At 36.5% G+C, this 18,695-nt stretch overlaps 1 protein-coding gene across 4 annotated transcripts; it reads left to right on the forward strand.

Annotated features, from left to right (window-relative positions):
* The first annotated feature begins 440 nt into the window (after positions 1 to 440).
* Positions 441 to 16,526, forward strand: LOC145550456 (uncharacterized). 4 transcript variants are annotated; one of them, XM_081604388.1, is made up of 8 exons: positions 3,182 to 3,370; positions 3,459 to 3,680; positions 3,776 to 3,838; positions 3,917 to 4,048; positions 4,133 to 4,177; positions 4,355 to 4,465; positions 5,551 to 5,596; positions 16,295 to 16,526. In XM_081604388.1, exons 1-8 carry the CDS (start codon positions 3,266 to 3,268, stop codon positions 16,429 to 16,431), a joined length of 861 nt encoding a protein of 286 aa, XP_081460514.1. In that variant the 5' UTR covers positions 3,182 to 3,265; the 3' UTR covers positions 16,432 to 16,526. The 4 variants fall into 4 exon arrangements, with proteins under 4 accessions (XP_081460516.1, XP_081460515.1, XP_081460514.1 ...); XM_081604387.1 differs by lacking the exon at positions 16,295 to 16,526 and having other exon boundaries at positions 5,551 to 14,370; XM_081604390.1 differs by lacking the exons at positions 3,776 to 3,838; positions 3,917 to 4,048; positions 4,133 to 4,177; ... (1 more) ...; positions 5,551 to 5,596; positions 16,295 to 16,526 and adding exons at positions 441 to 616; positions 2,223 to 2,328; positions 2,450 to 2,553; positions 2,631 to 2,903 and having other exon boundaries at positions 3,097 to 3,370; positions 3,459 to 3,575.
* The last annotated feature ends 2,169 nt before the right edge of the window (positions 16,527 to 18,695 follow it).

Below are 18,695 nucleotides of genomic sequence, written 5' to 3' on the forward strand. Positions count from 1 at the left end.
TCAGGCAATTGAATGTTTTTAATGATAGTCATATGAAATGGAATGTATGTTACAACAGCTTTCCAGAGAACCTAAAATTTTTCAGGTAACTTTATAGATTGCTTCATGGCATTAGGGAGGGGCTCACAAGGAATTTAAGAGATATTGAATTCTTAGTCTTACTAGTCAACGCATATATCGTAAATGTTCATTCTAGATAGTCAAAATGTTGCTTTTTAAAGTGAAAATGCTTTGTAAGATACCTAGAATGTTACACATGAAACTGAATGTATGATAAAACTGCTTACCATAGCCGTTGCTATGCTGTTGCCTTCAAATATGGTTTGCAGCGAATGAGGAACGTGTATAGTCCGGTGACGTCATGCACAGTTTGCTCTATTGGTTGAAGTAGAGTTATGCTGTTATGTCATTGGTTGTTTTTTTTTAAACAATCGGTTGAGTGGCCATTTTTACGGTCTTCCTTGAGAAATGAGTCAGTCTTGTACAGACACGCTCTGAGTTAGCTTCGTGTGAGCTTCGAGTTAGCAAACTTTTCAAACACCAGACGGAACTTTACTGAATAGCTTTTAAGCATATTTTGTTGGTTCATCAATTCTTCGAGGATATTTTCGTCGAGGTAAGTCCTTGCATGTGTTTGTTAAAGATGTTATGACTGACGTTTGTTGCGTTTGAAAATAAGTGTAGAGCTTTATTCATTTGCATTAACTTAAAGGCTGGTGGCGGCTAGCTACTTGAATGTAGTCGGCTCGTAGCCGCTAGTTACTTCGATGGAGTCGGCTTGTAGCGGCTAGCTACTTTGATGTAGTCGGCTTGTAGCCGCTAGTAGCCGCTAGTTACTTGGATGGAGTTGGCTTGTAGCGGCTAGCTACTTGGATGTTTTCGGCTTGTAGCCGCTAGTTACTTGGATGGAGTTGGCTTGTAGCGGCTAGCTACTTGGATGTTTTCGGCTTGTAGCGGTTAGCTACTTGCATGTTTTCGGCTTGTAGCCGCTAGTTACTTGGATGGAGTTGGCTTGTAGCGGCTAGCTACTTGGATGTAGTCGGCTCGTAGCCGCTAGTAGCTGCTAGTTACTTGGATGGAGTTGGCTTGTAGCGGCTAGCTACTTGGATGTAGTTGGCTCGTAGCCGTTAGCTACTTGGATGGAGTCGGCTTGTAGCGGCTAGCTACTTGGATGTAGTTGGTGTCCAGTGTAGTTGTATCTATTTCTACTATAATATAGAAGTTAATTCAGAATATTGTACACCAAGCACCTTTTTGTAGTGTTGGATTCCAGAGTACAGTAAATCTTTATCCTTTTGCTTAGGGTTCGAGTGGATTAAATGGAAGAAAAGTTTCTTCAGAGCTACCGTAGACTTCCATATTACTGGGTTGCAGACAAGTGTTATTTACCAGGCGGAGAATTCAGATGTTGCTCAGGAAGAGGATTTATGCAGTTTAAAAAAATGCTTGCTAATAACATTAGCATTCTGGGATCATCCAAGTTGGGATGTATAATTGTTGGCATTCAGGCCTTTGAAAATGTTCATTAGTCTTATTGTATAAGATGAAGTTTGTAACACCAAATGGTTATTTATAATTCATTTAATGCTGGGTAAATCCCCAATATTATATCAAGTCATTTTTGCCAAAACATTATGGATCATATGTTAAATTGACACCCTTACTTAACTATAATTTAACTACACTGACCCATTTAGGGCTTAAGCACATAGCTATGATCCATTATGCTCCGTTTTTAACTGAAAAAAACCAGTTACTGATTACCATCTGCATTTTGGTTCATTCAGGTTGTGTATCTGTAGTCGATATTTTTAATTAGTATAATACATGATATTCATGAGAAATATGGTAGTATCCTGATTCAAATTTGAGACTTGATGGGTATTTTTTGGATTTAATTCATTTTTAAGGAAAATTAGGGGTTTTAAGCTGTGAAAGCTGCGTTTTGAGGTTGCTTTTTTGTTTGCTTTTTAGAATTAACTATTTTAGTTGGTACATTTTCTACTGCTGGATTTCTTTTAGTGATTGTCATTTTTACATAATGTAAATTATGAAAGCTATGATTTAAAAAAAATACATTTTATTTTTTATAAAAGCAATGGCAAAAATCTTTAAATTTGTGGAGTGATTAATATTTTTTGTTTTTAATAAATTTTTCAATTATATTGCTGTAATCATCTATAAATCTGTATGCCACTGAATCCTTTAATGTTTAAATGCAGATGCCTAGAGGAAAATCTTATCGAAGATCTCTGGCTGCTCTCCGACGAATGGAAACAGCTCGAGTCCGAGTAGGAATCCCAGTGACTTCCAGTGATTTTGTTTCACGTTGGTGTTTATTTTAATTACATTTTTTAAATGTGATGTATTTGTATCATATGAAATATTCAGAGTACCTATTTAACTTGTTTTAAAATACTTATTTCTATTTTTGCTTGTTCTTCAATAGGGAGTGGAACCGGCTGGCGACATCGAGTTAAAGACTGGCCCTCCAGTTCATTTACCAATCATTGTCACAAGCTTGTAATTCCGGAGGAGCGCTCTGATGGAAAAGTAAATGTAATTAGAATTCATTTCAAATGGAATGTTTACATATTTCTCATCTTTCTATGTTTTTCTCTGTTTTAAAGTTTGTGCTGCTGATTGGCGCGTCTCATCTGCGATCGTTTGCTGATGGGATTGTTAAGATTTCGGATGGGTGCATTGATTTTGGAGTGATGTGCACTCCTGGTGCGTCTGCAGCTGACTTGCGCATTGAGGCCTACCACGCTGTTGTTCCCCGTCAGCCTGATGCTGTCTGTGTAACGGCTCCTTCAAATAATCTTACTGCATCCCTTAATCCAGAGGAAGCGGGAGAGGAATTTGAAAAGTACCTTTTGACCGTCTTGTATCGTTGGCCTAAGGTATGTACTGTGTTTTCAGCATGAATGTAAAGCAGTGTTCATTAATTTTAGTTTTGCAGAGACCACTGTCTAGCATGTTTTAGGTATTTCCCTTTTGCTAGACATATGTAAAATGCAGAGCAATGGTCACTGAGGTGTGGAATTGAGAAACGGTGATATAAGCATAAATGTCTAAATGGGTTGTTTTTCTTAGGTTTTTTGTACTGGCTTCCCCCTGCGCTTGACTGAATCCCTAGAGAAGCAAAATTTGTTTCAGCAAGAATTTCATCGCAGGGCAGCAAAGCTTGGTAGGTATTTAATACGTTTCTCTTTGGTAAAATGTATTATAGGTCTTTGTATGTTGTGTTTGATGAACGGAATGTATGATTTTTTATTTTTTTTTTATCCTGGTCTTTTCAGGTATCCCCTATTTTTCTGTAGCTGACTATTTTCCTCTGAAGCGTCTCAATCTGTGGAGCCCTGATGGCGTGAGTACATAGTCATTTTCAAAATAGGAAGGTAAAATTGTGCATTTCTATGGAATGTTAATTTTATCTCTCATTGTAATGTGTGCAGATCCACCTCAGCGATGACCACGGCATGCCCATTCTCCAGAAACTCATGTGGATGTTTGCTTATCGATATCTCGAAATGTCAACTCCAAAGCCACCGGTACAGAGTCAGGCAGTTACTGGTTACAAGCCAAGATTTGTTCCTCGCATTGTCGTGAAAGGGGAGGAAAGAAGAGTCCCATCTTTGCCATCTTCAGAGTGGACTCTTGTGAGATCTGGCAGAAAGGTATCAATATATTTGCAGTTTCCTTGCAGTAGAAGAAAGATGTTTCTTTAACTGTTAAATATCTTAAACAACTCATATGTGCTCTATCATTACAGAGGAACCACTCAGGGGAATTGGAATCTTCTGATTCACTGAAGACAAGGGTGGTTCATCACAAGGTATTTGAGGCTTGTAGCGATTTATAAGATCTAATTGTAAATGTTACTGGTATCTTAATTAAAATTTTTATTTTGCAGATTGATGGGACTCCAGTATCGTTAAGAAAGTGTTCCGTTCTGTTGAATCCTTCCCGTTTTTCACCTGATATCTTGGTTGCCATGGAAACGGTCTCTCCATCAGACCTTTCAGATGTTCACACAGGCAATGAGGTAATTTGCAGAAGACTGGAAGTACCATTTACCATCTTAGTATTTTCTTTTATAAAGAATCCAAACCTGAAATGTTTTTTACAGACAAAGTCTGTGGAACATCAAAAGAAGTCAGCTGGGAGACAGCAGGTTTGTGAAAGCATAAGTTAATAATTTGTTATTGTAGAATAAAAGTATTTTGCAAATGAAGGTTTAATGTATAACAAATATTGAGTTGTGTTTTAACTGAAAACACGTTATATTGAATCTTTGTTGACTTTTTGCAAAGCAAGTTTAATATTTTGCTTTGGTCTCATTTTGTTTTAGGTTGAGGCTAAAGCTAAAGCAGCCAAGATGTCTGTCTGCAATGTGCTGCCTTGTGAATCTCAAGAGATGTTGAACTGTCTTGGTCTGTCGGCGAGTCCTCCCAGCCAGTTGGTATGTATTGTGATGTTTATCGTTCTGTGTAATAAGAAAAATATTTTCTAATTGTCATAAAATCTAATTTATTTGGAATAATACAGTATAACTTATTTGTTTAATGTGTTATGCATAATGTTGGATATGTTTCATTCCATAAGATTGAAACGTTACATGTAAATATTTTGCAGGGACAGATTATCTGTACAAAAAGTAACAAAGTGTAAGCAATTAATCAGAATCCCCTCAATGAATTACTGAAATATCAATTAACTATTTAAGATAATGCAAAAGTTATTGCTTTGGATTGTAACAATGTTTCAGATGTAGTATTAGCTTGAGTAGATGTAGAATTTCTAAAATAAAGAGGAAATCTTAGTATATATTTTAGACCAAAAATGCTCAAGAGATCATGCTTATTTTGATTTGAACATAAATGCAGCAGAAAAGGGTGAGGTTTTCAATTGTGTTGGAAGTGTTTGTACATTTTTATTTTTTTGGATGTAGCAGTTGTGCATGTCTACTTTCTTAAATACTTTTGAAGGTAATATGCTAAATGATGTTATAGTTTACTGCAAATGCATCATTTGTTTGGAGCTTAATGGTGACTGCTGTGTTGGCACAAATATTTATATAAAAAGTAATGGTACATGTGGTATACTATGTACAAAATGAAATATAGATGGGTATCATGTTTAATGTTATCTGATTTGTCTTTTGGAGAAAAAAGTAATGCAAGCTTGCTTTCTAACATATTTTAGATGAGAGTTAGACTGTAGGGAATGTCTAGTGTCCTCTGACATTTATAACCAATTAACAGAATGCAAAGAAAAACACTGATTGCAGGACCACTGTAATACACATTTTAGCTGGAACCTCTCTACAATAATCTTTAATTGCTTGTACATGTTAGTTATTTATGTTGTAAGAAATGCTAAAATGAAACATTCAAATTATGTGCATATATTTTACAATTATTTGAGATTATTGAATAACTTAAGTAATTGTTTTGTGCAGTTCCGCTAAGCATTTTTCATTTAAGGAAAAAGACTTAATAAAGTGAAAATATAGAAGTCTTAACGTTTTTAAAATTTCCATTCTAGACGCTTGAGAGGAATGATTGCCAGTGCACGCCGATGTCATCCAAAGGTAAGACTGATCTTTTATGTAGGTGTTCGGAGGGGTTGCAGTCGGCTCTTGTCCCAGGGACATTTTTTGGTAGTAATCGGTCTACATCTGGGACCCTCATGTCATGCAGTATTGTAGCCGCAATAAAACATCACATTTCTCCCATTTGTACCTGGAAGACGTCAGATGTAGATGAAGTCTCTGTGCAAGGTCGCAAGTTGGCGGAATATATTGCTCGAGAAAGACCCAGCATAGGCTCAAAGCCAGAGTTGTCCAAGTTGGTTCAAGATCAGACTATTTTCGGTGGAAAGTGGAATGTAGGAATTTGTGACATGGTGACATGTGATTTTGACCAGGAGGGGGAACTCTTTGAACTATTACAAATGTATTTGATGAGAAATGGAATGTGTATCTTTTGTCTTCATGATGCAACTACCTTGGTAATCCAGCATGGAGAGTACTTTGCTGTTGTAGACTTTGGAACACGGAATTCGGAGGGCTTAGCATCAGAATCTGGTACGCCTGTAGTGGTGTTTAACACAAGCTTACTTGATTTAATGGTTCATTTGAACAAACTTGGGGAATCCTTATATGCAACCGAATATGCAATCTATGCCATTTCTGTAAAAGAGATGTGCAATAATATGGAAACATGCACAGCACTGACTGAAGACACACATTCTACAGATGCATGCCATGCTTCCAGTAGCCATGTTGCATCATTCAGTGGGTCATTTCATCAGGGTGATGATCGCTTTACATATGGTGGACTTCAGTGTGCAGCCATTAGTCTTGTTGCTTTAACAAAGCACACACTGACAAGCGTTTTTTCGTGGAATATTGAGATATTGGACGATGTACTGACTGTAGGTGATAAGCTGTACACAGCTTTGCATGACAGCCATTTAATCAGTGGTGGACATGAGCTTCTTGCTATTCCAGACTTGCCTAAAAATATTCATGTTGATGGACAGCATTTTGAATGTTTTTATCATGCAGATTATGCTTCTGGAGATGTGGATATACTGGGAGGACAGTTAATAGAGGAGGGTGTGCTTACTACTCTCTGGGATGGATTGAGTAAGATGTGTGGAAAGTATGAAACTTGCTTTATGACAGTATGTGGCAGTACTTGCGCTCTCATCAGTAATAGTGGGCGTTATGCTATTGTAGACTCCCATGCACGTAACAATGAGGGCATGGTAGATGCACATGGTAAGAGCGTTGTTCTTTACTTTAACTGTATAGATGATGTCTTTGCATATTTTACAAGGCTTTCTGCTGAACTGAATGTCACTCGGAGGTTTTTTGAGATCAGTGGAGTTGATATTGTTCAGATGGACTCAAGTAAAAGTGTATCTGAACATTCAGTTGCTGTTCCAAGTAGCACTAGTCTGTTTGAAGGGAGCAATGGTGATATACAGGAGGATTCTTATGGAGGACATTCATTACAACTGCAAACATCAAACAGGGATGATGGTGATGATGATGTGGTTGTTACTGATGTCCAAAATAAGGAATTGTATTTTAACCCCATCTCTGAAGACATTGCACGGTCATTGTGTGGCAAGTTGAATGTAGAGTTTGAACGGGCACATTCTGTATCTTCCGTGGTTGGTGAACTGGGTGTGCCATGTATGACAGAAAAAATAGTAGGTGATGGAAACTGCTTTTTTAGAGCACTTAGTCAAGCTGTCAGTGGCAATCAGAAATCTCATCGCAAAATTCGGCTTGCTGTCACAAACCAGTTAAAAAAGAATTTCCAAATGTATACAAGTATTCTCAGAAATGAGTATTGTTCCATGTCAGAATATATTAGGACTTCAAGGATGCAATATGTTGGCAGTTGGGCAACTGAAGTAGAGATTCAAGCAGCAGCTGACTTTTTTGACATAAATATCTTTACTTATTGTAGTGATAAATGGCTTAAATATACATCTACAAACAGTTTGTGCAATCATGGTCTCTATTTGCAAAATATTAATGGTAATCATTATGAGAATGTTCTTTGTGTAAAGCAGCCCAAGTCACAAATATGTTATGGTTATTGCACAAATCAAGATGTTTCTGGGAAATGTAAAACTCGGAAAGCTATTGCAAAACAAAAGATCGCTCTTGTAGAGATGGTCAAAACTGAGAGTTTTGTGCAAGAGGAGTGTGTGGGTATTTTGCAAGATGATCAAGAGACTTTGCTATTTACTCCCCTGTCTGAAGTTACTGCTAAAACTCTGTGCAACAAACTAAAAATAGACTTTGAAGAACACAATTTCCAACCAGTAAAATTGGGAGGGCCTTTAGGAAGTGTGTGTAAAACTAAAAATATTGTAAATGATGCCAACAGTTTTTTCAGAGCTATATCTCATGTACTCAGTGGTTCACAGAATAATCACCGTAAAATTAGACTTGCTGTAGTTTCATATATAACCAAGAATATAGAAGAATGTGAAGAGTTTCTGGGAAGAGATTATGCTTCTGTGTCAGAATATGTTAACCAGTCACAGATGAAGTACTTGGGTCACTATGCTACTGAAATTGAGTTTAAATCTGCTGCAATCATGTTGGGATTGGACATTTATGTATTTAATGGCACACAGTGGAGCAAATACAGTTCAAAAAACAGTAATTTTACTCATGAAGCTCTGTATCTTCAGAACTGTAATAATCATTTTGATGCTGTTATGTGTGTAAAGCAGGCTAATAAAGACTGTTGCTTTGAACTTTGTAATCCAAATGGTTCATTACAGACAAAATCCATTCAAACAAGATCTTCCCAAGTACAGAAAGATACAAAACAAACTGTAACGAGCAATAAAAGAAACTACAGTTTTTCTATGTATTTAAGACAAAAAAGGAATGGGAAGGAAATGATCAAATACAAAACTCAAATGACATATATGCAAAAAGTAAAATTTAAGCAGAATAACAAATACAAGACAAATTTTTTATACAAGGAAAAGAAGAAAAACTCGAGTAGAACAAAATATCATGATGATGAGATTTATCAAAAAAAGGTTCAGCTGAGGACTATTAATAAATATACTAAAGACGAATCTCATCGAGAGAAACTGAAGCAAATTGGCATTGCGAAATATAAGAAAGACGAATCTTATCGAGAAAAACTGAAGCAAATTGGCATTGCGAAATATAAGAAAGACGAATCTTATCGAGAAAAACTGAAGCAAATTGGCATTGCGAAATACAAGAAAGACGAATCTTATCGAGAAAAACTGAAGCAACTTGGCATTGTGAAATATAAGAAAGACGAATCTTATCGAGAAAAACTGAAGCAAATTGGCATTGCGAAATATAAGAAAGACGAATCTTATAGAGACAAACTGAAGCAAATTGGCATTGCGAAATATAAGAAAGACGAATCTTATCGAGACAAACTGAAGCAAATGAGCATTAAAAAGTATAATGAAAATGAATCTCATAGACAAAAAGTAAAAGAATCAAGTAAAAAGCAATACCTTTATCCAGGACATAAGTTGCACATAATATCAGATGTAAAGCTAAAAAGACGGGAGATTAAAGAAAAGTCAAAGGAGTTTGATTTTGTTGTTGCACAATTTTTGGAGAAGGTAAAAGAGGGGCCAAATTTTGTTTGTTGCGTTTGCTTTCGTCTGTTGTTCAAGCATCAGATATTGAATTGTCACAAAGACCAGTACAGAAAAACTAAAGAAATGTCTTTAATTGCAGATAAATGTATAAGTGACGATTATGTGCATAGGTGTGATGATGTGTGTGCATCTCCATGCACTCTTAATACCTGTCGAAATAGGCTGTATATCTGTTATTCTTGCCATTATAAAATGAGCAAAGGTCAAATACCCCCAGAAAGTTCATGTAATAATTTATCTGTTGATCCCATCCCACCTCAATTGGCATGTTTGAATACTTTGGAGCAACACTTAATTGCTTTACATATACCATTTATGAAAATGCTGGCTTTGCCCAAAGGTGGACAAAATGGAGTGCATGGACCTGTTACATGTGTCCCTACAAATATAGTTGAAACTTGCAGCCTGTTGCCAAGAAGTAATATGGAAGGCTCTTTGTTACCTGTGAAGTTGAAGCGTAAATTGACATACAAAGGTCATTATGATTATCAGTATGTCGATTCAATGCATGTCCAGGAAGCTCTTCGGTACTTGAAACATTGTAATTCTCATTATAAAGATGTAGAGTTCAATGAATCTTGGATCAATGAGTTTTCTCCAGAAGAAAATAGTTCAGTTTTAATAAAGAATGAAAGTGTTAAAGAAGATGAGGACATGTCCATAGATGAAAATGATGATGACCTTTTACATGACAGACAGCAACACTGCATGTTCCAGGACACTTGTCTTATGCCAGTAGATATAGGACAAGAAGCTTTGGATCAATATGTTGATAATGTGTTGAATATTGCACCAAGTGAAAATAATAATCCGGTAAAATTGCTTTCTGATTGTACAAATGAAGCAAAATGTTTCCCTGTTTTGTTTCCTTTGGGGTATAATACATACCATGAAAAGCGACAATATCGTTTGACTTTAAGCCGCTACTTTAATAACAGACTTCTTCATGCTGATGGTAGATTTGCACGTAATGTAGAATACATCTTCTTTGCTCAATACATGTCAGAACTGGAGCAAGTTGTCTCTAAAGTGTCTATAGCATTGCGTAAAGGCACAAGTCCTACATTTCAAAATATGACTGAGGTATTAAAAAATGAGGACTCTTTAAATAAGTTGTTACAGTTTGATGATGGGTATCGCTTCTTGAAACCCATTCGAGGCACACCTGCCTTCTGGCAGTCGGCTCAACGCGACTTGCTAGCTTGTGTTAGAATGTTGGGAAAACCCACATGGTTTGCCTCGTTTTCTTCTGCTGATATGAGATGGAAAAATTTACTTTACAGCATTTTGAAGCAGGAAGGGCGAACGCAGACTTTGGAACAGTTGCAGTGGGCAGATAAGTGTGAATTGCTGCGTCAAAATCCTGTTACTGCTGCCAGAATGTTTGATTTTAGATGGCATGTTTTTGTTAAAGAAGTTTTAATGTCTCCTTCAAATCCAATTGGAAAAATTGAAGACTACTATTATCGTGTAGAATTCCAGCAGCGTGGTTCTCCCCATTGTCATTGCCTTTTTTGGATTTCGGGTGCTCCAATTCTCGACAAGAACACGGATGAAGAGGTTACTGCATTTATTGATAAGTATGTAACATGTGAAATTCCAACTGAAGAAGATCCATTGTTTGAAGTTGTTACATCTGTACAGCAGCATTCAAAACGACATTCAAAATCTTGTAAAAAGAAAAAAACCGTTTGTCGTTTTAATTTCCCACGGCCTGCATCTTGCCGAACCTTTATTTGTCGTGGTGAAAAATATCAAGATCCAGTGAAGACTTGCAAATGCAATTTGGATAAAACTGATGAGGCACATTGTGAATGTCTTAGCAAGGACAAGAAAAGTTGGGAACAAATTGAGAGAGATAGAGCAACTGATATTTTAACTAGTGTAAAGAATGCCATCTCGGATGAGAACTGTACATATAGTACTGTGGAAGAAATGTTTCAAGCTTTGGGGATAAGTCAAGGTTTATTTGAAACTGCATATAAGCGATCCAGTAGGAATACTCATGTAGTGTTGAAAAGACAAATTAATGAAATCTGGATTAATCAATATAGCAAGCCGCTGTTAAAAGCTTGGAATGCAAATATTGATATCCAGTACTGTGTTGATGCATATGCATGCTGTGTTTATATAGTATCTTACATGTCCAAAAGTGAGCGTGAAATTGGCCTTCTGTTGGGAAATGCGCAGAGAGAAGCAGCTAAAGATGGTAATGTTAGTGCTAAAGAGGCTTTAAAGACACTCGGTAGTGTCTATTTACATAATCGGGATGTTTGTGCTCAAGAAGCCGTGTACCGACTGACCAACATGCATTTAAAGGAGTGCTCTCGGAAAGTTGTTTTTATTCCAACAGGTGATAATATTGTGAAAATGAGTTTACCCATCTCTGTTTTGAGAGAAAAAGCTTCTTCTCAGGATCTTACCCCAGAAGACATGTTTATGACCGGTATAGTTGACCGCTATAAGAATAGGCCGAATGAAGATGTGTTTTCTGATATGTGCCTGGCTACGTTTGCTTCAGAGTATCGTGTTTTGTCAAAAAATGAGAAATGTAGAAATTCAGTAAAGTTGAACAATGGCTTTGGGATTGTTGTAAAAAGAACTCGGACAAAACCAGCAGTTGTTCGATATGCACGTTTCTCTGAAACAAAACAACCAGAAAAGTTTTATCAAAGTATAATGCAGTTATTTCTGCCTTACCGCTCTGATAGTGAACTTAAACCTGCACATTGTGAAACCTATGGTGACTTTTACAGGACTGGTGTTATTGGATTTGTTGATGGAACAAAACATTCTGTAAAGTCTGTTGTAGATTTAAATAGGAGTGAATTTGAGGTGGAATCTGATCATTTTGAGGCCGTGGACAATGTTACTGGTGATGTAATGCTGGAGGATACATGGGCCGAGTTGTGTCCTGAGGTTGAATTGGAACGCTTGGAGTGTGTTGAATTACGAAAAGAGAAACCAATAGAAAATGATGCTCAGGAACATATTCCTGATTTAAGTTCTAACCCTAAAGACATTTCAGTATTTGAGAAAAAACAAATGAGTAGATCTGAAGGCCTTGCATTGATTAGATCTTTGAATGAAAAACAGTTTTATGTTTTTTATCAAATTCGGCAGTGGTGTTTAGACAAAGTTAATGGAAAAAATCCAGAACCACTGCACATATTTATTACAGGGGGAGCCGGTACAGGAAAAAGTCATTTAATTAAGGCAATTGAATATGAATCAAAACGGTTATTGTCCACTGTGTGTAGGTTTCCTGATAATACATGCGTATTACTGACAGCTCCCACTGGCATTGCAGCGTATAATTTAGAAGCGACAACAATCCACACCACTTTTTCTATTGGAAAGGATGTACGCCTACCGTACACTCCTTTGGGCGAAGATAAACTAAATTCCTTGCGTGTCAAATATAGTGATCTTCAACTTCTTATTATAGATGAAATATCAATGGTCGATCACAATCTCTTATCATATGTTAACGGCCGATTGCGTCAGATTAAACAAACCACGAAAGTATATGGGGGTATCAGTATAATTACTGTCGGCGATGTCTATCAGCTCCCCCCTGTTCGAGGTAAGCCGATATACGCTGAGGGTGTTGCCACAAAAATATGGTCAGAGTTATTTCAAATTGTAGAATTAACTGAAATTGTGAGGCAAAAAGATGCTGTATTTTCTCAACTGCTTAACAGGATGAGAACTCGTTCCAAAAGTACACCAATGCTGCCTGATGATATAAACATTTTAAAACATTGTGAAACGGGTGAGGTTAGCTCAGCCTTGCACATATTTGCGACTAATAAACAAGTGAGCGAGCACAATATTCATCAATTATATCAGACTTGTCCTGAATTTGTTAGAATTGGGGCACAGGATTATGTAAATGATAAAAAAAACGGAAAACTGAGGTTGCTAGAAGGGAGTCATGTAAAAGCTTCAAATACCTGCTTATCAGAAGTGTTGTTATTGGGCAAAGGAGCACGTGTTATGTTGTGTAAAAATGTGGATGTTAATGATGGTTTAGCTAATGGTGTTGTTGGTACTGTGACAGAAATATTAATACCTGAAAAGGAAAAGTTTCCTAAAGTTGTCTATGTTAAATTTGATGATGATCGAGTAGGCATGAAGAAGAGGAAGAGCTGCCACTATGCATCATCAGATTTAGCAGGATCAACACCTATTGAACCTGAGGAGGACAGAGCCACTGTTAAAGGTGGCTTGCGGCGGCAATTTCCACTCAAGTTAGCATGGGCATGCACTGTACACAAAGTTCAAGGAATGACTGTTGAGGAAGCTGTTGTTTCTTTTAGTAAAATCTTTGCCCCGGGACAAGCTTATGTGGCCGTGAGTCGTGTTAAAAGTCTTTCAGGATTGACGATTCAAGATTTTGATGAAAAGAGGATATATTGTAAGGATGACATTGCTGTTGCTCTTGAGGGTATGAGACCCCTTTTGAGTGGATTTTTTCAGTTGGACCGATTTAACAAATCTCCTTTTACTGTATTCTTGATGAACGTGCAAAGTTTATCTCGGCATGTAAAAGATTTGGCTTGTTTTACAGAGAAATGGAAACCTAAATGTGTTGCTGTTACAGAAACATGGTTGACTTCAACTCAAACGGATACAGTAAAAATTGATGGTTACAGTTTCTCCAACCGTCCACGACATTTATCTTATTCTAACAGGCATCCACAATTGAGTGTGTTGCAAGACCAACAACATGGTGGTGTTGGCATTTATTGTGCAAATGACATTGAATTTGAAGTTCTGCAGCAGCCAGAGCTGAATTTGGAGTGTTTGGTGTACCGGTTTAGTCATTTAAAAATGGTCCTTGGGGTAATTTATCGCCCACCATTATATCCTCTGTCACTATTTAAAATAAATTTACAAATTTTGTTTGATTGGCTTGAAAAACAAAGCGACACAATAGCACTGATTGGAGATTTTAATGATGATATTTTGAAGTCATCAACTATCTCAAAATTTATGTCTGATAAAGGATACCTACAAATGGTTGATGAACCAACCACTGAAAAAGGTACATTAATAGATCACGTTTATGTTAAATCAGAGAAGCATAAAGTTGAAGCCGTAGTTGTGCCTACATATTTTAGTGATCACGAGGGAGTAATGTGTGTTTTTGAGCGGTTGTAATCATGTGATGTTTTGAAATATTTGGTTTTTCTTGATGAAAATGAATTTCAAAAAAGTTTAAGACTGCAAGACATTGAGCTACATTTGAAAGAGTGGCACTTACAAAAATTGGGCACTTTAAACACTAAGCAAAGCCACTAACTACATCTTTACTTCTGTTGCTCAAAACATTTTGATGGTTAGTCTGTGAAGCAGTTGTTCCATATGCCGCACATAAACGGGCAGTGGGCTGCTGTTTTCACATGGGTGGCCAAATAGGTATCCTTAGGCTTGAAAAGTGAAGCAGTTGTTCCATATGCCGCACATAAACGGGCAGTGGGATGCTGTTTTCACATGGATAGTCAGGGAATAATTAGAAGATACCCACTCCAAGACGACTGCAGCTGTCTCCGAACTACTGCCTCCTCAATTAAATTTGGTTAAGCACATTAATAAGAGGGAAAGACAGGGAGCAAAAACAAGGGATGCCCACATCCCACTTACACACACCTGACATACAAAAGGAAATGGGGAAAGATAAACCAAACCAAGGGGTCTTTGAGCCCCGCTTGCACTCACAACACTTTCATATCTACACCACACAATCAAATCAGATTTGATTGTGTTCACTGATCAGAGGAGGACAGTTCCTACATAAAATTGGAATTTAAAACCTCTCCTTAGAAAAAGGTTTCGTTTCCTGCATTAAGTTGCCATTTATTAAGCTTTGACAGATGAACAATTGGATACAGACCTAAAAGGAATAATGAAAAAGCAACATTTTAACAATTGGCATATTATTGATATTTAATGTCCCTTTGGGATCAATAAAGGATTTTTGAATTTGAATAATGATTAATATGTACATGTGTTAAATCTTTGAAGCTGTTCTTAATGCAGGGTTTGCTTTACCTTGTCACATAGCACAAAAAAAGCAAAGGCAGTTTATTGGTACTTCCATTTGTGGAACTGGGTTCAATTCCCAGGACTGCCCGACTACATTTGTGCTGACGATTGAAGGTAAAAAAAAAAAATTAAAGTATGAAACCTCATAGCTTTAAATATTTAAAATATATATATATAAATGAACAGTTTAACATTTTTTCCTTAATCTAAAATTGGGAGTTAAATAGAAAAATATCTGCATTTGCTTTATGCAATGAGTCCAGATAATTTTGCAAATTATCATGTTTAAAATGCCTCATATTTAAATGTACAAAAATGAAATCCAGGTGTAACTAGAGCTTTTTAACAAACATTTTAGCATTGTACTATTTGTTTTGAAATCATAATTTATGGCTACATTCATTACAAAGCAAAAACAAATTTGAAGGAGCATTTTAGCAAGATTGTAATATAAAATCATACACAGGAAAAGAGTTGAAATGTACAATTCCACAAATTGGTGATCCAATTCTAGCTTTCTCCTGTTATGTTTAACCTACTATTGCTCAAATAATTGACAGGTAAAGAGTTTATCATTTTAAAAAAATAGTTTGTATGATGTGAATTTTATTGTACAACCATGGAACACATTGAAAACAAGCATGAAATTTGAAACCTCTTAATAAATATATATTTTTTGCATTAAGAAAGTGTAACCAGGACACAGTATTTCATTTTTGTTAGATTAACGTTAATTTAATTTTATTTAAAGATTTACTTGAGAATAGAATCTTCTTTTCTGTAATTTCTTTAGCAAAAAAAATAAACGAAAAAAATAATCATTGTTTTTGTTTTAATGTGGGTTGAGTTTCATCTGACCAACTGTACTAAAATGTCTTAATGGACATGGTTAGTACACAGTCCATTCTATGTTGAAATGTACGAGTATTCAAAACAGTTTAATTATAATATAAAGGCATTTCACTAAAGTGAGGGGGAAAAATGTTTAAATTTAAGATTTATTTATTTTTATAACCCTGTGTTGATAAGGTCTGTTTTTTTTAAACAGGTCAGATTTCTCTTCGGAGTTCAGTTCCAGATTCTGTTTCTAGGTCCAGGACTCTCTCTCTCTGCTGCAAAGTGGACCAGACTGATGAGCTGGACCCATACAGCGCATCAAAGGAAACATCATCTCATATCAACTAACAACCAATGAAGCAGTTAAACTGAAACTACTTGAATTGTAGAATACAGTCCATTCTATGTTGAAATGTATGAGTATTCACATGAGTTTCATTATAATATAAATNTATTTCACTACAGTGAGGGGGAAAATGTGTTGATGTAAGCTTTTTTTCTTTTTATAGAGAACCCCAGGTTAAGGTCTGTTTTTAAACAGGCAAGATTTCTGTTACAGATTCCGTTTCCAGGTCCAGGACTCTTTCTCTCTGTTGCCAAGTCGACTAGACTGATGAGCTAGACCCATAGTGCGCATCAAAGGAAACATCACCTCCTGTCAACTTCAAACCTGATGGAAGACATTCAGGCAACTGTCAAAACATCTTCACTCTGGAGTGGACCATTGTGAATGCAACTGGATTATTTCTGTTTTTCATCATTTGTCTCATAACTCCATCAATCAACTGATTAAATTCCTTCTAGAAAAGGAAAAAACATATTGGATTTTCAGAACCGATTTAAAGAATTTCTCTTTACAAAATTCTTTACCAATTGCATTATTAAAATTAGGTAAGTTTATTTCATTAAAAGTAACATTTAAACAGTAATGATTTATTGGTTAATGTCAAGTTGTCATAAGGATATTTTGAATGTCAACTTTGTATTAAAAGTGTCATAATTTACTGAATCACACTTTGACAAGTCATAAATATTCATGAAGGTTTATTTATGTTCATGACAGGTGTTATGTAATGTTTATGAAAGTTTCATGACAGTCTTATTCACCCCCTTCAAATAAAGTGTTACTAATCTTCATCCATCCATCCATTTTCTTCCGCTTATCCGGGGTCGGGTCAGAAGGGAGGCCCAGACTTCCCTCTCCCCAGCCACTTCTTCCAGCTCCTCCGGGGAATCCCAAGGCCTTCCCAGGCCAGCCGAGAGACGTAATCCCTCCAGCGTGTCCTGGGTCTTCCCCGAGGCCTCCTCCCGGTGGGACGTGCCCGGAACACCTCACCAGGGAGGCGTCCAGGAGGCATCCGATGGCTCACCACCTGTCCGAGGGCCAAAGGGGTCGGGTGCATTGTGCTATGGGCGGCGGCCAAGGGAGGGGACCCTGGCGGTCTGATCCTCGGCTGCAGAAGCTGGTTACTAATCTTATTTCATCAATTCATTGGTTATTTTTATAATATCACTAATATATATATTAGTGATATTATATTAGTCAATATTTATTGAACTTTGAGCTAAATCATTGAGATCCTTCTCTGCAATGGGTAATTTTCAAAATGAATTTCCCCTACTACTCTCGAATTATTAAATAGTGACACTAGATATATTTTAAATATTTGTTACAACACTGACATGTTTAACAATGAGAAATTAATAGTGGTCAAGCTCAGGAATAGAGAAATTAATAATAACATGTGTTTTTTTTTAACCTTATATCTGAATGTGTTCCAACCTGTTATGAACAATTACATATGAACCACAAATTGTTAAACATTTAAATTTTGAAAAAATAATTGTAAGCAAAACATGGGGACATGGAACGTTGCCGCAAAAAAGAATCAACTTACATATTTTTAAATAAATCTTAGCACATTTTGAACTCATGACCAAATCTGCATTTTTAACAAAATTGTAACTGTTATATGTCATGAACACACTTTTAAATAGAACACAATTCCTCAATATTTTAATTAAACTTTGCCATGACACTGCCATGTTGCTACTGACATCTGGTATTGGTTTCCTTATTAGTGAGAAGACTGGAATCCTTATTAGTGCGAAGACTGGAATTGCATGCTGTTCACCAGTGCTCTGTAATCTGGTGTGTAACTTGAAACTGCAACTGTGAGTGCATCTTTCAGATGTGCATCAGTGAGGCATGTTCTGTTTGTTCTTGATGAAGTTCCTGTCAGAAAACACTGATTCACAGAGATAGGTTGAACCAAACAGGCTGGCAACCCTCATAGCTGCTGTGCATACACCACTGCACCATCATTTTACTTGGCTTTCAACACCAGCGGGATCTAGTTTAAATTGTATGTTTTGTTTTTAAGCTGTATGTTTTAATTTTTTACTATGTTGTGTTTTAATGTACAGCACTTTGTATCAGCTGTGGTTGTTTTAAAGGGCTTTGTAAATAAAGTTGGTTTGGTTTTGTTTGATTCCACTTAACCTACAGGGCTAAGTGGAATCAAGTTATAATGTCGCTGTCACATTCAGTCTTCAGTTTTTCAGTGGCTACCTGTATTAGATGTGTGCAAGATTTCCTGCCGTGTTGCCCG

This window comes from Poecilia reticulata, unplaced genomic scaffold (assembly GCF_904066995.2).
Source record: "Poecilia reticulata unplaced genomic scaffold, P_reticulata-male-v2 Scaffold_51, whole genome shotgun sequence".
NCBI classification, from domain to species: Eukaryota; Metazoa; Chordata; class Actinopteri; order Cyprinodontiformes; family Poeciliidae; genus Poecilia; species Poecilia reticulata.